The sequence below is a fragment of the Vombatus ursinus genome, unplaced genomic scaffold (genome assembly GCF_900497805.2).
Source record: "Vombatus ursinus unplaced genomic scaffold, bare-nosed wombat genome assembly UNPS02009770.1, whole genome shotgun sequence".
Classification (NCBI taxonomy): Eukaryota; Metazoa; Chordata; class Mammalia; order Diprotodontia; family Vombatidae; genus Vombatus; species Vombatus ursinus.
The window spans coordinates 3128909-3148471 of NW_020949548.1; the positions used below are offsets into that span (position 1 = coordinate 3128909).

The 19563-nt window shown below is 36.8% G+C and overlaps 1 protein-coding gene across 1 annotated transcript in view; it reads right to left on the bottom strand.

Annotated features, from left to right (window-relative positions):
* Positions 1–19563, bottom strand: part of ANO3 (anoctamin 3) — a 448483-nt gene that overhangs the window by 206387 nt on the left and 222533 nt on the right. Inside the window, exon 4 of the mRNA XM_027852601.1 lies at positions 6821–6924. Within this exon, the coding sequence (XP_027708402.1) occupies positions 6821–6924 (104 nt within the window). The remainder of the gene's footprint in view (positions 1–6820; positions 6925–19563) is intronic.

Genomic DNA, 19563 nt, shown 5'->3' on the forward strand with positions numbered 1-19563 from the left:
CTTGCACACAGTCAAGAAACTTGTCATTAACTAAGGCAGAATTTGAACTCAAGTCTTCCTGATTCCAAGTCTAGTACCCTATCCACTGTGCTGCATATGATAGATCCTATAGTTCATTTTCCAACATGGATGCTAAGGAATCTGACATGGCTCTTCCCTTCCCCTTTTTTGCTCTCTCTCTCCTTGAATCCTGATCTCAAAGCACCCAGATTCTGGTCATCCAGAACCAATACTGACTGACAGACTGATTGCAAGGGAAGGACTAGAAGATTGTGTAAAAACGGTAATAACAACACTCATAGCCACCACCAAACACAACAATTCTCAAAGTATAGTTTGGTGTCATTCTAGATAGGAGTAAACAGCCTAAATCACCTCCTGAGGGCATCCTTGCCTCACAACCCAGGAAAATCAAGGATACTCCCAAAGGGAAGGCTGAGTCATCAATGAAATACTAAACTACAAATCAGCAAGCCCTGTTCAATTGGGTATTGTTGGAGGAAATTCAGGTCAAAACCAAACAAGTATGAATTCCCACCATTACCTCTCATCCTTCCTCCTCCCATGAAGCATCTTTCCGTGGCTTTAGGGATCTATTTGGCTCAAGCAAGGGCCTGGATTTATAGATCTAGAAAATAGCTACCATGTATCACAGCTTACAGCTCAGATCCTAACAAACGACATTTATATGTGGTTGACAAATGGGCACCACTTGATATATAGCAGAGATGCAGGAGGTTTAGATGCCCAATGGTCACTGCATCTCCCAAAGCATTTTAACTAGTGCTGAGTCACTGAGCAGACGTGACCTGTGAGGACTGAACAATTCCTTGCCACAAGCTCTAGAGAATGTGTATAGAATACTTATTCCCCAATCTTGTCTGCCTGTCTGCTACAAAGGCAAAGCTGGACAGAATTACAATATAGTATTTTAAGACCTGCAAAGTCCTACTCATATTCACAAAGACAGAAGGTATTAGAAAGAGACCAGAGTTCCGAAATCAATTGTTCAAACACTTACTGATTATTTCTTCGGGGTCAGGACCTTCTAGCCCTGAAACTTAATAGCCAATGTATGTATGACCTTTATGTATCTATCTCATTATTGAGATTCAATCAATCATCCCACAAGGATTTAGTAAGTGCCTACCATGTGCCAGGCACTACATCAAGTGCCATAGGTACAGAAAAGTAAAACAGTCCATACTCTCAAGGAATTTACTTTGAAGTGGGGGAGACAACAAAGAAATAAACAGATACACAATTAATATGAATTAATTTGAGGAGCAAGGGTACTAGCAACCTAGGGGATCAAAAAAGGCTTCATGTAAAAGGCATAGTTTAATTTGATTCAGGAAAGTAACTAGGGATTTAAAGACATGGAGGTGAGGAGGGAACATATTCAAGGCATAGGAGATAGCCTTCATGCAAAGGCACAGAGATGACAAATGGAATGCCACCTATGAGGAATTGTAAGAAGGTCAGTTTTACTGGACCAAAGGGTGCATAAGGTGGGGATGTGTATGTATGTGTGTGTGTGTGTGTGTGTGTGCTGAATTAGACTGAAAAGAGATACTTTGGGGTGAAGGACTTTAAGTACCAAACTGAAGAGTGTATCTTTGGTGCAAAAGGTCATAGTGAACCACTGGAATTTACTGAGGAAGTAAATGAAATGATTAAACTTCCATATTAGGAAAATCATTTTGCTACGTGAAAGTGCCAACCCCCCAGCCCATGGCCTGGGGCTACCTGAGTTGGATTAATATGGAAATTAGAAACAAAAAAAAATACAAAAAATCTCAAGAAATGTTCACGTGTGGTTTTCTAAGTCAATAAGTGTCAGTAGGGATCCTTAGGCATGGAAAGTTTGATACCACTGAATTAGAGGATGGGGAAAACATGAGGTGGTGAGCCCAATTAGACATTAAGCACCTTGAGGATGGGGGGGGGAGTCTTTTTCTCTTTGATCCTGCACAAAGCAGTATAAAACACATACTAAGTCCTCAATAAATTAACTAGCCAAGAAACAGAGCCATAGGCAGACCACGTGGTAGAGTGCCCTCTGCTTTGCCCTGCCAGGTTTGGGGGCAGTAAGTCTGAAGCTAATGATCTAATCTTCATACTTAAACTCAATAAGCAAGGAGAGAGCAGGGGAAAAGTTATTTCCTAGACCTTCCCTGCAGGCAAAATATTGAAACTCAGCTTTGATGGTGCTACTTTTAAATCTTAAGATGCCATTTCTAACAATAATTTGGTATGACTAATAAAAAGAACAAAGAAAAGCAGAATCATTTATATATGGGAACAGGATCTTGATACTCAGGGAGAATTAGAAACTAAGTTATTAGTATTGCTCATTTGCTCTCTGGGTATACATTTCTTGGGAAATGTCTCAGTCAAACAATAAGCTCTTTTTAAGTGTCTCCTATGTGACAGGCACTGTGCTAAGTGCTGTAGTTACAAAGAAAGGCCAAGAAACTCACTAATCTAAGGGAAAGATATCCAAATATTACATGATAGCAAGGACTGGACTGTGCTCTCTTTTTGTAAAAATCACAACGTGGACATGGAGTTTTATAGAGGGTGGAAGGGCCCTCAGAGGACAACTCTCTCCACAAGGATCCTTTCTTCATCATGTCTGACATGTGCAGAGACTGTATGCTATTTGCTTTTGTTTACTCAGGGCTTAGCAAAGTCCTTGGCACAAAGAATGTACTTAATAAATTATTGCTGTTTGTTTGCTTGATTGCTAAATGCATTCTACAAAGATGTAAATTATCTCTCCAAGTTTTTTGATGCCACAAACCAGTACAGAGAAGAGACTATCATCATGGAAGTATAAATTAAGAATTTCAAAAAGAGGTTTTCTTCCCATATATGTGGCAACTAGGTAGCACAATGGATAGAAGGCCAGGCCTGGAATCAGGAAGATCTGAGTTCAAATCTGGCCTCAAATACTTACTAGATATATGACCCTAAGCAAGTCATTTCACCCTCTTTGCCTCAGTTTCCTCATCTGTAAAATGAACTTGAGAAAGAAATGGCAAACCACTCTAGTATCTTTGCCAAGAAAACCCCAAATGGGCTCAGATTCTTATCATCTAGCCACTGCTCAGATTTTTACAATCTAGTCAATAGCTCACAGGTGCTCAGATTCCTTAAGAGTCTGGCTAATATGGTGGACCTTTAACAAACCTTGTCTTTGGCTGAAAGAAGGCTTGGTCAAATTCTTTTGGGCAGGACCTGTGTGTTGTGATCTTGGGGTCCCAGCACCCCTAAACCTCTAGATCTCATCATATGGTTCCCTGCACTGGGAATCCCAAATTCTTTTCTAGCCAAGACTGTAAGGACAAATTTAAATTTGAGATGTAAATCCTGGAAAAGTTTTTCCTAAGCTGTGATTAGTGAAACCTGCTGTTTGAGGTAAAAAAGCTCATGATTTTATTTTGAGTTTTCTAATGGATCATAATAATCCATCGACAAATCAACAATCCGCCATCTGAGAAATGCCACAAGCTACTCCACGAGAATGTGATACTGGTGGGAAGTCAGCATTGGGAAAAAGCTGAGAGGACAATTTTAGCCACAGTCTAAGATGGGATCCTCCTGGCTCAGTTTCCCCATTATGTTCCTTTGAAAAGGAATGTCACCCACCTGGCTATTCCTGAGTCTGGCTATGAGGTGGATTTGATACAGCATGGTTGGAAAACTGAATCATCTAAGGATGTTTTATCCTGTCATTTGGGCCCTGCAGTCTTTTCTGTCAGATTTGTGTCTTCTAGACTATAGTACCAGCTAATGATTCCCCATCGTTCCCTGGATGCAGCCTGTGCTCACTTCAGGTCAACCTCCTCTTTGGGACCCCCTCAAGGCAGGAACAGTTCTATGCTCCTTGTCAGCACATGGCAAGACTCCAGAACTATTGTCTTGGTGACCCAATGTTCGACACCCTACAAGGACTTTGGGGTGTACAATCTCAGATTTTTAGCACCCCTTTCTCCATTTTCAATGCCACACGGCCCACAGGCTCTAACTTTAAAAGAGCAAAGCTTGGATTTTGAAGAAATGTCCTCTGGTTCCTTAAAAAAAGGAGTAGAGTATCTCATGCCCTGGTATGGTCACCTACAACATGAACATATTCTCTCCAGCCTTATAGAGACTATTCACCAGTTGGCAAACAAGATAGGTTATGGTCTCCAGGAAATCCAGCAATCTTTGGATTCCTTAGCAAAAGTGGTTCTAGATAATAGAATAGCCCTAGACTACTTGCTTGCCTCCAGTGGGGGTGTATGTGCTTTAGCAAATACATCTTGTTGCATGGACATCAACAATTCTGTTCAGGTAGAGCTCTGCACTGAACATATTTTGGAAAAGGCTAGTTGGATGCAAGAAATTTACAATAACCACAGTGCTCCAAAATTATCTTTTTCATGGGAGTCCTGACTTTTTTCTATACTGGCCCCTATTTTAACCCCCCTACTGATTATATTTTTCTTGTGCCTGTTTGGTCCATGTTTGCTAAATATTCTTACCAGGTTCCTTTCTTCCAGGGTCCAAATGACTGCTCAGGCTGTATACCAAACTCCAACCAAGTTCAAGGTCTCTAGACCACTGAACTTGGAATCAGTCAGGTTCTGAAGTCTGACCCCTTGAACAGGACCCAGCAAGGCAGGGACAGCTCTACACCACTTGCCAGCTGGAAGCAGTTTCAGAAGATGAGACCTTCTCCCCTTGCCCCAAAAGAATTTAGGTCCCATTTGTTTGAGGGGGGAATGATGGGGTATGGGCCCAAGCCAAGACTTTTGCCCCTTGCCCCCAAAAGAATTTGGCTGTCACTTGTCTACAGGACCTAGAAAACCCTTAAGCTTTTTTTGACCTCGCTCTGGTCTCAAAAGGTTACCTAAAGTTATATTCCACTCAATGGCTTTTCCTTATTGATTCTCCTTATCTCCTTTTGAAAGTCCTAGTATTCCTATTCAAACTCCCCAACATTCCCATCCCAGCTTCATTATCTATTCAATCTATCTATCCCCATAGTCCATTCAATCTAGCAGATATCTCAATCAGAATTCTCCCTAAGTCACCCAGACCCTCTTCCCAGCCCCTCCTCTGGTCACCCAAAATTACTTGAGTGTATCCACCCTGGCCCCCATTTAAACGCTGACACTTCCTCATGCTGACTTGTCCTTAAGGGTGTCACTAATGTTCAGATTCCTTAAGAGTCTGGCCTGTATGGTTTATCTCTAATAAACTTTTTCCTCTGGCTGAAAAAAAAAAAAGATCAAAACATTCAACCAGAAGAAGACAACAAGGTCAAAGCTCCTACATTCAAAGCCTCCAAGAAAAATTTGAATTGGTCTAAAGCAATGGAAAAGCTCAAAAAGGATTTTGAAAAGCAAGTAAGAGAAGTAGAGGAAAAACTGGGAAGAGAAATGAGAGTGACGCAAGAGAATCGTGAAAAACAAGTTGATAGCTGAAGAGAATAGCACCTTAAAATAAAATAGACTAACCCAAATGGCAAAAGAGGTCCAAAAAGCCAATGAGGAGAAGAATGACTTAAAAAGTAGAATTGGCCAAAGAACGTCCAAAAACTCACTGAAGAAAATAATTTCTTTAAAATTAGAATGGAGCAAATGGAAGCTAATGACTTTATGAGAAATCAAGAAATTATAAAACAAAACCAAAAGAATGGGGAGAAAATTTGGAGTCAATCAAACAAAGAATACTAGGACCTACTCCCTGGCTCTGAATACATACCTAGATGAATTTAGATTTCCTCCCTGGTGCCAACAGTGTTTGTGCCATCTATTTGCCACTGGGGTTTTATAGCAAAATAGGAATTTTTTTAAGCTAAGTTTAAGCAAACAGAGACAAGTTGATGAAAGTTAGGATACTAAGAAGCTAAGCAGGGAAGACTTTTAAGTCACACAATTTCCCTTTCCCTCATTTTCATCCTAGCATAGTTGAGGTCACCAAAAGTCCTTCAGTTCATCTTTAAATTTGTGCCTTTTTCACCTGTGGTAAGAATGTCATTTGGACTTGTACATAGCTGTTTATAGGCCTTGCTTATGTGGCAGAATGCAACATAAGAAGTCTTTAATCGCTATTGTAGATAAAGAAGGAAAAGGGGAAAGACATTAGGTGAGGTGCAGAGGAAATCTTTTATTTGAAAAATATTTGAGGTGCTCTGTCTAGAAAAAACTTAGGGAACTCTATGGTTGTAGGCCCTAATTTCATAAACCTGTATTGCCATGAGATATGGAATCTATACCACTAATTTGGGCAATTAATTTTTTTAAACTTAAACAGTTTTTATTTTTTTTTCCCCAATTACATATTAAGAAATTTTTTAGCATTCGTTTTTCCAAGACTTTGGGTTCTACATTTTTCTCCCTCCCTCCACTCCTTCTCCCTGAAAATAATACACAGTTTGACATAGTTCATATGTGTGCTATCATGTAAAACATATCTCCATACTCATCACAGCTGTGGAAGACAAAACAGATGAAAAAGAAACAAAACCATGAGAAAGAACAAAGTAAGTGAAAAAAAAAAAAGAAAACCCCAAATGGAGTCATCAAGAATCAGACATAATTGAAATGACTGAACGGCAGCTATAGAAATCATTCTCTCAGAACTCCTTTAATGATTTTAAATTCCCTTTCCATCTTCCTCTCCCACTTTTGAACCAACTCTGTGATCTTAAGTGCTTCACCACCAAACTGCCCCATCTGCCCTCAAAAAGAGCTGAAAAGTGATGACACAGAAGATACTGGCTTAAACATTTGCAGCTCAGCCCTACTTGCCATTCATGTGTTACCTTAGTCATGGTTTCTGGTTTTCTTATGGTGACCTTGGCTTTGATGAGCTGAGCTTCATCAGTACCATGTTCAGAGTCTTCTACGTAACTATCTTTCCCAACATCTGGAAAAAAAAAAAGATCAGAGTAATTTTTCTGCTGTTAAGAGTTTCTAATTATTTGGGACTGGTGGAGGCTAGTTTGAGGGGAGAAATGCTGTTTAGTATATTAGGAAGTTCATCTGAAGTTTTGCCCCCAAATATCCTCTTTTCATTAGTAGGATAGACAATAGTCATACTCAGAAAGAGTCCAGATGATAAGGTACACTGCATCCAACCTGAATTCCCCCAATACTCCCTCTAAGCAACTTTAAAACAACTATTCCAATCAAATTTTGGAATGGCAGAGCCAATAAAAAGTCAGAGTGAGATGTTTTTCCCAGCCAAAGAAAACTTGGGAGGTCAGTAGGAAAGGTCTGTGACACCAGGATTGGGGCTAGCCTAGATTGCACATGGCAGCAGCAATAATGGTGGATCTCAGAGACAGCTGTGACAGTGGTAGCAGCAGCAACTTGGCAGTTTTGGGAGCTCTCAACGTAAAACTAGTAAGGGGGTCAGACAAATGGCGAGAAAGAGGTTACAGGGGACCTTTTGCTGGTATTGGGTGCAGGACTTGGCACTGTTTGGCAACTGTATTGCCTGTACATTGTTCTGGGTTGCAGTTCCAGGGTGGAGAGGAGCACTTGTGGTCAGCCACAAAAGAGCAGGGAACCTGGCCACAGTTCCAAGGCAGAGAGGAGCACTGTGGCTGTAGGAGAGCATGGAATTTGGTTCAATTTCTAGGGCCAAGATGAGCACTACCACTTGTGGCTACCAAGGACCAGGGACTAGGGACCATTCCTATGTACAGACCAGAGTACAGACCAAAAGATCAATGATCATACCTCTTCCTAGAACATACCACTGTTTCAGAAAGCACTGAAAACTTGTAAAAAAAAATTTGCAACTCCCCAGAGCTAGCTCTGAAAACAGTAGCATAAAAAGCCCAAAGCTTGGGAAAGTAATTTCCTGCCCTGAAGTATGCAAAGTTCAACTTTAAAATAAAGTTCAAAGTCAAGAAATAAGCTGGGAAAATGAGCAAATAAAAAAAAGAATTTGACCATAAAAAGCTACTATGGTGACAAGGAAGACAAAGATACAAACTCAGAAGATGGCAACATGAAACCACCTATAAGCAAAGCCTTAAAGAAAAATGCTAGTTGGACCCAAAACCATCAGGAATGCCTGGAAAAGTTAAAGAAAGAGATAATAGTGATAGAAGAAAAATTGGGAAAGGAAATGAGAGTGATGCAAGCAAATTATAAAAGAGAATTAATGGCCCAATAAGAGAGGCATAAAAATACTGAAGAAAATGATACCTTAAAAACAGAATTGATTAAACAGAAAAAAGAGCTACAAAAAGTCACTGAAGAAAACAATTCCTTAAAAATTAGAATTGAGCAAGTGGAAGCTAATGACTCTATGAGACATCAAGAAACAATAAAGCAAAGTCAAAAGAATGAAAAAAATAGAAGAAAATGTGAACTATCTCATCTGGAAAACAACAACAAGAACAATTGACCTGGAAAATAGATCAAGGAGAATTAATTTAAGTATTATTGGACAACCAGAAAGCCATGATCAGAGAAAGAGTTTAGACATCATATTTCAAGAAATATCTTAAATTCAGGAGCTAAAAATAGGAATTGAAATAATCAACTAATCACTTCCTGAAAAAGATCCTAAAATGAAAACTCCCAGAAATATTATAATCAAATCCCAGAGTTTCCAGGTCAAGAAGAAAATGTTGCAAGCAGATTAAAGAAACAATTCAAACATTGTGGAGCCACAGTCACGATCATGACATTTAGCAGCTTCCAAAGTAAAAGACTGGACGTCTTGGAATATGATATTCGGGAAGGCAGGCTAGAATTTCAACCAAGTATTAAGTAAAGCTGAATATAATCCTTCATGGGGGAAAGTAAACATTTAATGAAATAGAGGACTTTCAAGTATTTCTGATGAAAAGACCAGTGCTAAATAAAAAAAAAAATGTGACATTCAAATAGAAGATTCAAGAGAAGTATAAAAAGGTAAACATGAAAGTGCTTGAATATGCCAGGAAGACACTCAATAAAGTTAAACTATTTACATCACTGTATGTGAAAATGATACGCATAAAACCTAAGAACTTTATCATTATTAAGACAGTTAAAAGGACTTTTCATAGACAGAAGGCATCAGTATAAGTCTATTATGTTGGGATGATCTCCCTCCAAAAAATGAAGGGGGGGTGAAAAATAGGAACGCACTAGGGAAAAGCAAAAGGAAGAGTAAAAATGGAAAAAATTATTTAACATAAAAGAGGAATACAAGGAAGAGATTTATAGTGGAAGGGAAAATGTTAGAGGGTGTGGTGTTAACAGGTAATGATTGAATCTCACTCTCATTTGAATTGGTTCAAAGAGGGAAGTATATATATGTTAGTTGGGTATAGAAATCTCTTACCCAATAGAAGGGTAAGGTAAGAGGACAAGAAATATGGGAAATAGGAAATACACAGGTAGTAAACATAATTATGAATATAAATGGGATGAGCTCACCCATAAAATTGAAAGAGATAGCAGAATGGATTAGAAACCGGACTAGAATAATATATTGTTTAAACAAAATAGAAATTGTTTACTTGAAGTAATTATTTACTTAAAATAGAAAGACACACACAGAGTTAAAATAAAGGGCTGGAGAAGAATCAAATATGCTTAAGCTGAAGTAAAAAAAGAAAAAGGTAGGATAGTAATCATTATCTCAGACAAAGCAAAAGCAAACATAGACCTAATTAAAAGAGATTATCAGAGAAACTACATTTTATTAAAAGGTAATATAGACAATGAAGTAATATAAAAACAAATTACAGTGTCTCTACTAAAGGCCTCATTTTTCAAATACATATTGAGTATGGAACTGAGTCAAATTTATAAAAAAAATAAAAGTTATCCACTAATTGATAAATGAATGGGTGGTTTTCAGAAGAAGCAATTGAAGCTATCTATAATCATGAAAAAATGCTCCAAGTAATTATTGATTAGAGAAATTCAAATTAAAACAGCTCTGAGCACAGTGGATAGAGCACCAGCCCTGCACCTGAGCTCAAATCTGGCCTCAAACACTTGACACTTACTAGCTGTGTGACCCTGGGCAAGTCACTTAACCCCATTGCCTAGCCAAAAAACAAAACAAAACAAAACAAAACAAAAAACAAACAAAACAACAGCTCCGAGTTACTACCTCACACATATTTGACAAATGCTGGACAGGATGAGGGAAAATAGGTATATTAATAAACTATTGATGAAATTGTGAACTGACCCAACCATTCTGCAAAACAATTTGGAACCATGCTGAAAGTGCTATTAAATGGTGCATACCCTTTGACCCAGAAATACCCCTACTAGGTCTGCACTACAATAAGACAAAAACAAACAAAAAAAAAAAGGAAAAGGACCTATAGGTACAAAAAAATTCATACTAACTTCTTTTTTTTTTTTTGGTGATAAAGAATTGGAAATTGAAGGGATGCCCATCAATTAGGAAATGGGTGTAACAAGTTATACTATATGATTATGATAGAGTAGCACTGTGTTATAAGAAATGATGAGGAAGGTGCTTTCAAGGAAAAAAAAACATGGAAAGACTTATATGAACTGATGCAACGTGAAGTAAGAACTAGGAAATCATTGCGCCCAGTAACAGCAATATTGTAGTGATGATCAACTGTGAAAAACTTGATGACTCTAATTAATACAATGATACAAAACAATTCCAAAGCACTCATGATGAAAAAAATGCTATCCACCTCCAGAGAGAACTGATGAACTCTGAGTACATACTGAAGCATAATTTTCTTGATTTCTTTATTTTATTTTGGCCTTTTTTTGTGATAAGACCAATATGGAAATATCTTTTGCATGATTTTATGTGGATAATTGATATCATTTTGCTTGCCTTCTGAGTTAGCAGGGGAGTCGTTGGAGGGATTGAGAGAATTTGGAACTCAAGATTTAAAGAGAAAATAATGTTAAAAATAAATAAATATTTTTTAAAAATAAAATAGTCACTCTTTTTTAATATGTCATAGGATAATAGATCTAAAGCTACAATGGATCCTGGAGGTCTTCTAGGCCAACTGCTTCATTTTATAAATGAGGAAACTGGATCCCACTTATTTTTATGAATTTGATACTCACTGTGATGAAATATGCCAAACAGATAAATATGAATAAAACAAGATAATCACCAATATTTACAACCCATAATCCTGGTGGAAGGAAAACACTTTTTAGTATTTGCTACTGTCAGGTGTTTTCACATAGGCTAAGATGTCCTGGAGACATCTGGCACCTGAAGATCTTCCCACTAACCCTATATACCATAGAATAGTTGGTATAGGGCTTGAGCTTACATGGGGGGCACTTTCATGGATATGTAACAAGTACAGAATCAAGTTGGAGTTTGAGTCAGGAGACCTCAGTTCCTGTCCTGGCTGTGACACTTCCTAGCCATGTGACCTTGGGTGAGTGATTTCATATCTTTCATCCTCATTGTCTTACTTGTGAAATGAGGAAACTGACCCAGATGACTTCTAAGGTCCTTTTTCTATGCCTAACATTTTATGAAACTGCAATTTCCACACCATTTATTAAGCTTAACTTGAAATTCTCTATTTTTGCCTCCCTTGAATTTCCTCCCTCAGAGGAAAAGAAATTGAGCATCTGTCTGATGTCAATGTCAAAAAAGACAAAATGATTCACATATATCTCATAACAAAATACAATGGAAAAAGCCCAACACTGTTGGTCATTACTTGCTTGGTATTCAAGTCCCACCTCTCAACTCTCCCCTCCAGCCTTGCCATGACAGCTCCTACATGAAGAAATCTTTCATGCCCCCCTCTTCTTGCAGATGTTAGCATCTCCTCCATCTCTAAACTACTTTTAATGTAGCTTTAAATATATATATGTAATATATGCATATTATATATCATATACTTAATGTAGCATTTAATGTGTGTTTATTTGTATATGTATATATGTATTATATGTATGAATACATACACATATATACATACATATGCATATAGTGCTAAATTGTAGTGTAAAACTATCATCCCCTCTCTCTCTTTCTGTGTATATGTATATGTATATTATATATAGGCAGATAACTATATCTATATACACAGATCTCTATATATGTATGTATATATAGATGTGTGTATATGTGTTTATATATATATGTATATGTATACACACACTCTATAATTTAGCACTGTATATATCATTTCCCACAAGAACATATACGCTTCTTGAGGGCAGTGATAGTTTCACTTTTGCCTTTGTATTTTCAGCACCTAGTATAGTGGCTAACAGCCAGTAGGTGCTAAATAAATACTCGCTCCATTTATCAATTTGCTCTGGCTGTACCCCTTGCTTGAAATATACTCCTTCCTCAGTTCTGTGTCTCTGAATCCCGGATCTCCTTAAAGAAAGGCTCAGTTCTTGTGTCATCTCCTTTGAGAATCATTTTCCTGATCCCCTTATCTGTAAGTGTTCTCACTCTCCTCAAATTATGCACCATACATTTATTGGCCTGTGCAATGTGTCTCACCAGCTTTACTTATATTTCTTGAGGAAAATTGACTCTCTCTGTGTCTCTGTCACTGTGTGTGTGTGTGTGTGTGTGTGTGTGTGTGTGTGTGCATGTCTCTCCCTCCCTCTCTCTCTCTCTCTCTCTCTCTCCCTCTCTCAACACAGGGAACACAGTAAGTGCTTCATAAATGCTTGTAAGATTAGACTGTAGAATTTACCCAGCTGAAGTATAGGCTAAAGGCACAAAATCAGACAATTATAGATTGAAAGATAATATAGACCTTAAAAACCAGCAAGTCTAATCCTCTATATAAGGAAGATGAAGCACAGAGATATTAAGTGATTGGAACCCACAACTGAAGCCAGTTTGAATTCAGGTTTCCTGATTCCCGGTTTATATTGCCATATTGCCCTTAGTGAATGATAAAGTATATCTTTCCCCTCAAACCCACCCCTGTTCTGAATGTCCCTACCTCTGATGATGGAACCACTGCGATACTTCTAGTCACTTACTTTCTCTCCTCAAGGTCACCCTCATTAACCTCACATAAGTGATCAGTTGCTGGAACTAGTCAATTCTAGGTCTAAAACATCTTTCTCTTTCTCATGCACTCTCACTTGTGGACTCACAAAGCCTCCATCATAATTTAGATACTTATCACCTCTCACCTAGACTAGAGGCAGCTGGATGGTACAATACATAGAGTGCTGAGACTGGAGTCAGGAAGACCTGAGTTCAAATTCAAGCTTAAACACTAGGTATGTGATGTTGGGCAAGTCACATAACCTCTGTTTGCCTCAGTTTCCTCAACCACAATATCAGGATGATAATAGAATGTATCTCACAAGGTTGTTGTGAGGATTAAATGAGATAATATTTGCAAAGTGCTTAGTGCCTGGTATATGGTAGGTGCTACATAAATTCTTTCCTCCTTCCCCCATGGTCTACTCTAACAGCTTCCTATTTCGTCTCCATATCTCAAGCTTTCCCTCTGATGTCCAAAGTGTGTTTCTTAAAATGCAGGTCTGGTCATATCACACCTCTACCAAACTTCCACTGACTCCCTATTATGGCTGAGAGATCCATTATATATTTCTCTGACATTTAAAGTTTTGCATAACCTGGTCTCCTTTCCAGTCTCCTTACATATTAACCCTCTCCACAAATCCTAAGTTCCGGCCATTCTGATCTAGCCATATTTAATCTTCTATCTCTGTGCCTTTGCAGTGGCCACTTCCTATGTCTGGAGTACAGCCCTATGTTTCGGAATCTCTGTTTTCCTTCAAGACTCCTATCAAACCCAACTGATTATATGAATCATTTCCTGATCTCCCAATTTCCTCACCCCAATCATTGTTTATATAGACTTTACATATACACTTACATGTATACACATGTTGTCTCCCTTATTAAAATATGTCTTTGAGGACAGGGGCTGTTTCACATTTGTCTTTGTAATATCAGTGCTTAGTAAAGTTCCTGGTACACAGCAGGTACATAATATTTGCTGGATAAGAAGATTAAACATTTCTCCTTTTTCTTTCTTTTTCAGTGTCTTTAAAATAGTGGAGCTTAAATAATAATAGTTAGCATGTATGTAGTGCTTTAAGGTTTACAAAGCACATAATAAAATCATTTTATCCCCCAATGACCTTCAGAAATAGATGCTATTATTATTCCCACTTCACAGATTAGGAAAATGAGGCAGACAGAGATTAAGTGTCAAAAGTCACATGGCTATCAAGTATTTGAGAATAGATTTGAGCTCAGGTCTTCTATTTCATGTAACACTCTGACTCTAGGTCCAGTGTTTTATTCACTTTGGTGCCTCTGTAAATACTCAATAATAAAATATAAGTAATATAATAATATAAGTAAACTTCTATAAGGACTTAATAAGCATTTTTGTCATTACTCTTAAATTGAACTCTTTCATTAGAGACCCCACTAGCAAATAATTTAGCCATTAATACTTCATATTTTATCATGACATTAGTGTATTCACTTTTTTATCTGATTCTACTTACCGCATTTAGCATGGTTTATAAAATCTTCCCACATTTTTCTGTTTTCTTCATGATCATTGTTTCTCATGTACCATAACTTTTTAATCCATTTCCCAACCAATGTGAATCTGTTTTGTTTCTAAGTTTTTTCCATTAACAAAAATACTGCTGTAAGTAATTTCATGTATGTGGGGTCAATTTTTTTGTCACTGACCTTTTTGGGCCATATTCCTAGCAGTGAGATCTATGGATCAAAGGGCATGACCATTATTCATTTCATATATTTCTAAAATGCTTTTCAAAATAATAGGATTGATTTACAGCTTCAGGTGCAGTGAGTGCCATTTTCTCATAAGCCTTCCAGACACTGAATATTCTCATCTTTGGGTCATCTTTGTCTTGTAAGGTTTGGAGGTGAAACCTTAAGGTTATTTAGATTTGTGGATCTATTATTGATAATTTAGTACATTCTTTTACGTAGTCAAGACTAGTTAACATTTTTTTCTGTTTATATACCTGGACCAGTTATCTATTGGGAATGGCTTAATCAATATCAGCAAGACCATTTATGTATCAAAAATGACTTCCGACCTTAGATATTTCTATAAGGTATCTTTATATCTTGGAAATCAGACTGTTATAAGAAAAATTAAATATAAATACTTCCACAATCAACTACTTTTCTTGTAATGAAATTGCCTCAATTTCATTAATGCAAAAACTTTTTGGTTTCATGTAACATTCTGAGAAATACAAAGGAATAAATAAGGATATAAACCTAAAAATGATAAAATAACATTTCAGAATAGACAGGAAAAAAAGAGAATTAGTGAAGAAAAGGAAAAAAAAACCTTTTCCTTGAAACAGGAGAAAAAAATCTTGCAACAGGAAAAAGGACTGCGAATTTTTAATTAACTGCTTAAATGAGAGATGGGAAAAGAGAGTACAGGACAGAAATAAATAACTAAATAAATGGACAAAATCATCATTTAAATAAAATTCCCAAATTAGGAAAGGGGCTGACAAACATGGTAAAAATTCTGTGGGAATAGTCACCCTAAAGCACTTTAAGCAAACTGATTAGAAGGTCAAAGTATTGATATAAAAAAGAAAAAGGAAAAAAAAATAAACTTAAACCTAATCAATAACTTAAAATGTGAATGACTTAAAAAATGAACCAATTGGAAGAAAGAGGAAAAAAATAACTCTCATCCTATGAGAAAAAAAAATCTAAAAAGGAAAGACATATATAGAATCAAAACTCTACATTAGCTGTACTCAAAATAAAACAGAAGTGAAATCATGCTATCAGGAAAGCAAAACAAAATCATGACATCAATAGAGATAAGCAACTTGATTTCATTAGGCTTAAAGGAAACTTAGAGAGTAAAACTATATCAACTAGAGAGTAAAACTGTATCAATATTAAGGATGCGTGAATCAAATGGCATAGCATCTAAATTCACAGAAGAAAAGTTTCCTGATTTAGAAAACAACATACACAATAATTGGAGGCATTAATGTTTCTTTATCAGAAAAAGACAAATCTAATACATAAACAAAAGAGAAAAATACAGAACAGAAGAAACTATTGGAACATTTAGAAGCAAATTATTTTTGGTACCTTCTGAATGGGACTGCTAAAAATATAATATGTATCCTCCAAAACATAAATAAGCTAAATAAAAAAAGGATTAATGAACTGACTAGGTAACTAAAACTTAGAGAGCTAATAGATTAGTAAATCTGAAATTAACTCTGAAGAGGAAATCTTGAAAGTTTGATGGGAAATACATCAATAGGAAATAATAGAAGTACTATAAATTAATTTTTAAAAATCCAAAACATAATTATAAAAAACCTAATAAATAGGCTTTTAGCTTACTTTAAAAGGTAAAGAAAAATAATCAAATTAAAAACAAATAATTACCACAATTTACTGTAGTTATATGCCAACAAAATCAGAATTTTAAGAAACAGATGATTTTGTGAAAAACATGTAAAATATCCTAATTAATAGAGCACCAAATAGAAATTTTAAATAATTGAGTTTCAGAAAAGGAAATTAAAGTAGCAGTAAATGAATTACTAAGCTCAGTGGGGAGGTTGAGGGAGGACAATGATAAAATATCTTGGTCTTTCAAGATAGATTTAGAGGAGAATGCTGTCAAACTTCTTTGGAGGGAATATTTTATTTTTCCCCAATTTTCCCCAATTGTAGATAAAAACAATTTTTAGCTTTTTAACATTCATTTTTCAAAATTTTGTCTTCCAAATTCTCTCTTTCCCTTCCTCTCCCTTCACTCCTCCCTCTCCAAGATAAGCCATTTGTCTATCAGATTTTTAAAGCAAACTTTTAAAGTTGTATTGTTGTATTTCCAATACTATACACATTATTCTTTTTTTAAAAAAGACAAAGATGAAAAAGAATGCACCCTACTAAACTCATTATTTTTGAGAAAAAATATATTCACAATGCCTAGTTAAGAATTTGTGGTTTAAATCTCTTTTCTTGTTTCCAAAAAAGATTTCAGTTAGTAACTAAGCCATTATGAATTTAGGTAAATCCTATTACGTAATTTTCCCCCAGAAAGAAGAACAAAGTACATAAAATGTTCTTTATTAAAACTAATTTATTCCTATTTATCTAAGAATCTAGAACTTTTTTTTGTTTTTTTTCCTTAAAGTTTGAAATTGCTAGTGAACTCCACCTTCTACATTAAAAAGCTCCAAACAATCCCATTCATTCCAAACTGAAAAATATTTATAAGCACCTATTAGTTGCAAAACACTACACTAGGAGGACAGCTATGTGGTGTAGTAGATAAAGCACTGGGATTAGACTCAGGAAGACTCATCTTCTTGAGTTCAAACCTGGCCTCAGACACTTACTAGCTGTGTGACCCTGGGCAAGTCACTTAACCCTGTTTGCCTCAGTTTCCTCATCAGTAAAATGAGCTGGAGAAACACTCCAGGATCTTTGCCAAGAAAACCCCAAATGGGGTTGTGGAAAGTTGGATGTGACTGAAAAACAACAACATACTAGGAACTGGGCATACAAAAACAAAATGAAAATCTATTTCTGTCCTCCGGAAGCTTATATCCTCCTTAATGAAGTAAAGGTTCTTTATCTGAGGCATGGACAATCTTGTGTCAGACATCCAAACGTGTCTAATTCACCATACTATGTACGACATACAGTCCATAGTGTCTTAAGTAAAAGTCATCAGATGCAGAAAGACATTGACCCAATGATGACTTTCTATTCCTGGAATTTCCCTTACTCCAACTATTTTCAGAGCATTTAAAAGTATTCCTTTATACTTGTGCTTAATGATGGTAATCAATATTTAGGACCAAGACCAGGCTAAGCCTCTATCCTCACTTGTTGGATGCTCGAATGGTTCCTGATCTTAAAATCAAAGGTGTGGAGCTGAAAGAGATCTCAGAGGACAACTCTTCCAACCTCTTCCTTGTACAGATGAGGGAACTGTGAGGCAACTGAGATTATTCTTCCCATTTTACAGATGAGGAAAGTAATTGTGAAAGGTTAAGTGATTTGCTCAGAGTCTCACAGATATTAGATATCTGAGGAAGGATTCAAATTGAAGTTTCTAAGGACCCGGGGCTCCAAGCCTCAACTTTATTAATCCTGAAACTGAAAGTTTTACCGAGGTAATAGTAAATCATTCTGCCAGATCAGGCACTAATAGAACCAGGATTTCAAAAGATAAGGAATCTGATCTCCATGTTGTAGCATGGGTATGATTAGGAGGCATCAAGCCGCCAACTATTAAGATGAAACTTTCATATCATATCACCTGTTGTCATCATATTTGTTCTCAGTTCAAATGTTTTTTCTACTAGGTCTACTGAAAATGACATTCAAATTTAAGAGTTTGGAGATTTAGGTCCTAGGCAAGAACCATACTTTCCTTATATGTTCAATTTTCTTACTGTTACTTGCGTTATATCTCTCATGGTTACTGAGAGGTTATGAGATAATGCATTGAAAACGTTTTGCAAGCCTAAAACAATTTGTTAGTAGTTGCTATTATTCTAACAATAACCTCTCAGAAACTGCAGATCCTATCTGATTTATCTTTGTATTTCCCATAGTGCCTAGCATATAGCTCAGCATCTAATTGGTTCTAAACAACTATCTGATGAACAGATGGACAGATGTGTCAAATGGCTTGTATTTGTGACCTACACAACAAAGCATACTGAACAAATTGTAAAACATTCTGGGACCATGGGGTGAATGTCTCTGTAAAAAATGATCTTGAGTTTTAAACACAAATCCACTGAGACAAAATGCGGGTGTGTACCAAAGGAAACATTTCACATTCAGTCCAGAGAGGTTCTTCACACTCATTGTAACGTGATTTATGACAAAATCGTTTTGCTGCTGTTGCTGTTCAGCCATTTCAGTCGCGTCTATCTAGCTCTTAGGCTTTTCTTGGCAGAGTTACCAGAGAGGTTTGTCATTTCCTTCTCCAGCTCATTTTACAGATTAGGAAACTGAGGCAAACAGGGCTAAGTGACTTGCTCAGAGTCACATAGTTACTAAATGTCTGAGGCCAGATGTGAACCCAGGAAGAGGAGTCTTCCTTATTTCAGGCTCAGTACTCAAAATCTTAGTATTAGAGATACAAAGCTTGAAGGGACATGAGAAACCATCAAATCCAACTCCTTAATTTTACAGATGAGGAAACTAAGGTGGAGAGAAATTAAGTGACTTGCTCAGGGTAATACAGCCAGTGAGCATCTGCGGTCAGCTTTGCACCCTGGCCTTTCCGACTTCTGTACAGTGCTTTATCCTTAAGGACTTATGAAGAAGTCCTCTCCACATCTACTTGAATTTGGTCATTGAACTGTGTTCCCTGAGCTGTATTCTGTTCAGGTGAGTTGAGGTAACATGATTGGTGGCTTAACAAGTCAAGAATTTCTAATGAAGTGATTTCTCACTACTGTAGTTGCTTCTGTTAGTTAATGGCTCTTGAGAACTGACTATTGAGAATTGCTACTGACATGAGTTTGAAGTCTGTGGAATCTGTGATCTCTGTTCAGA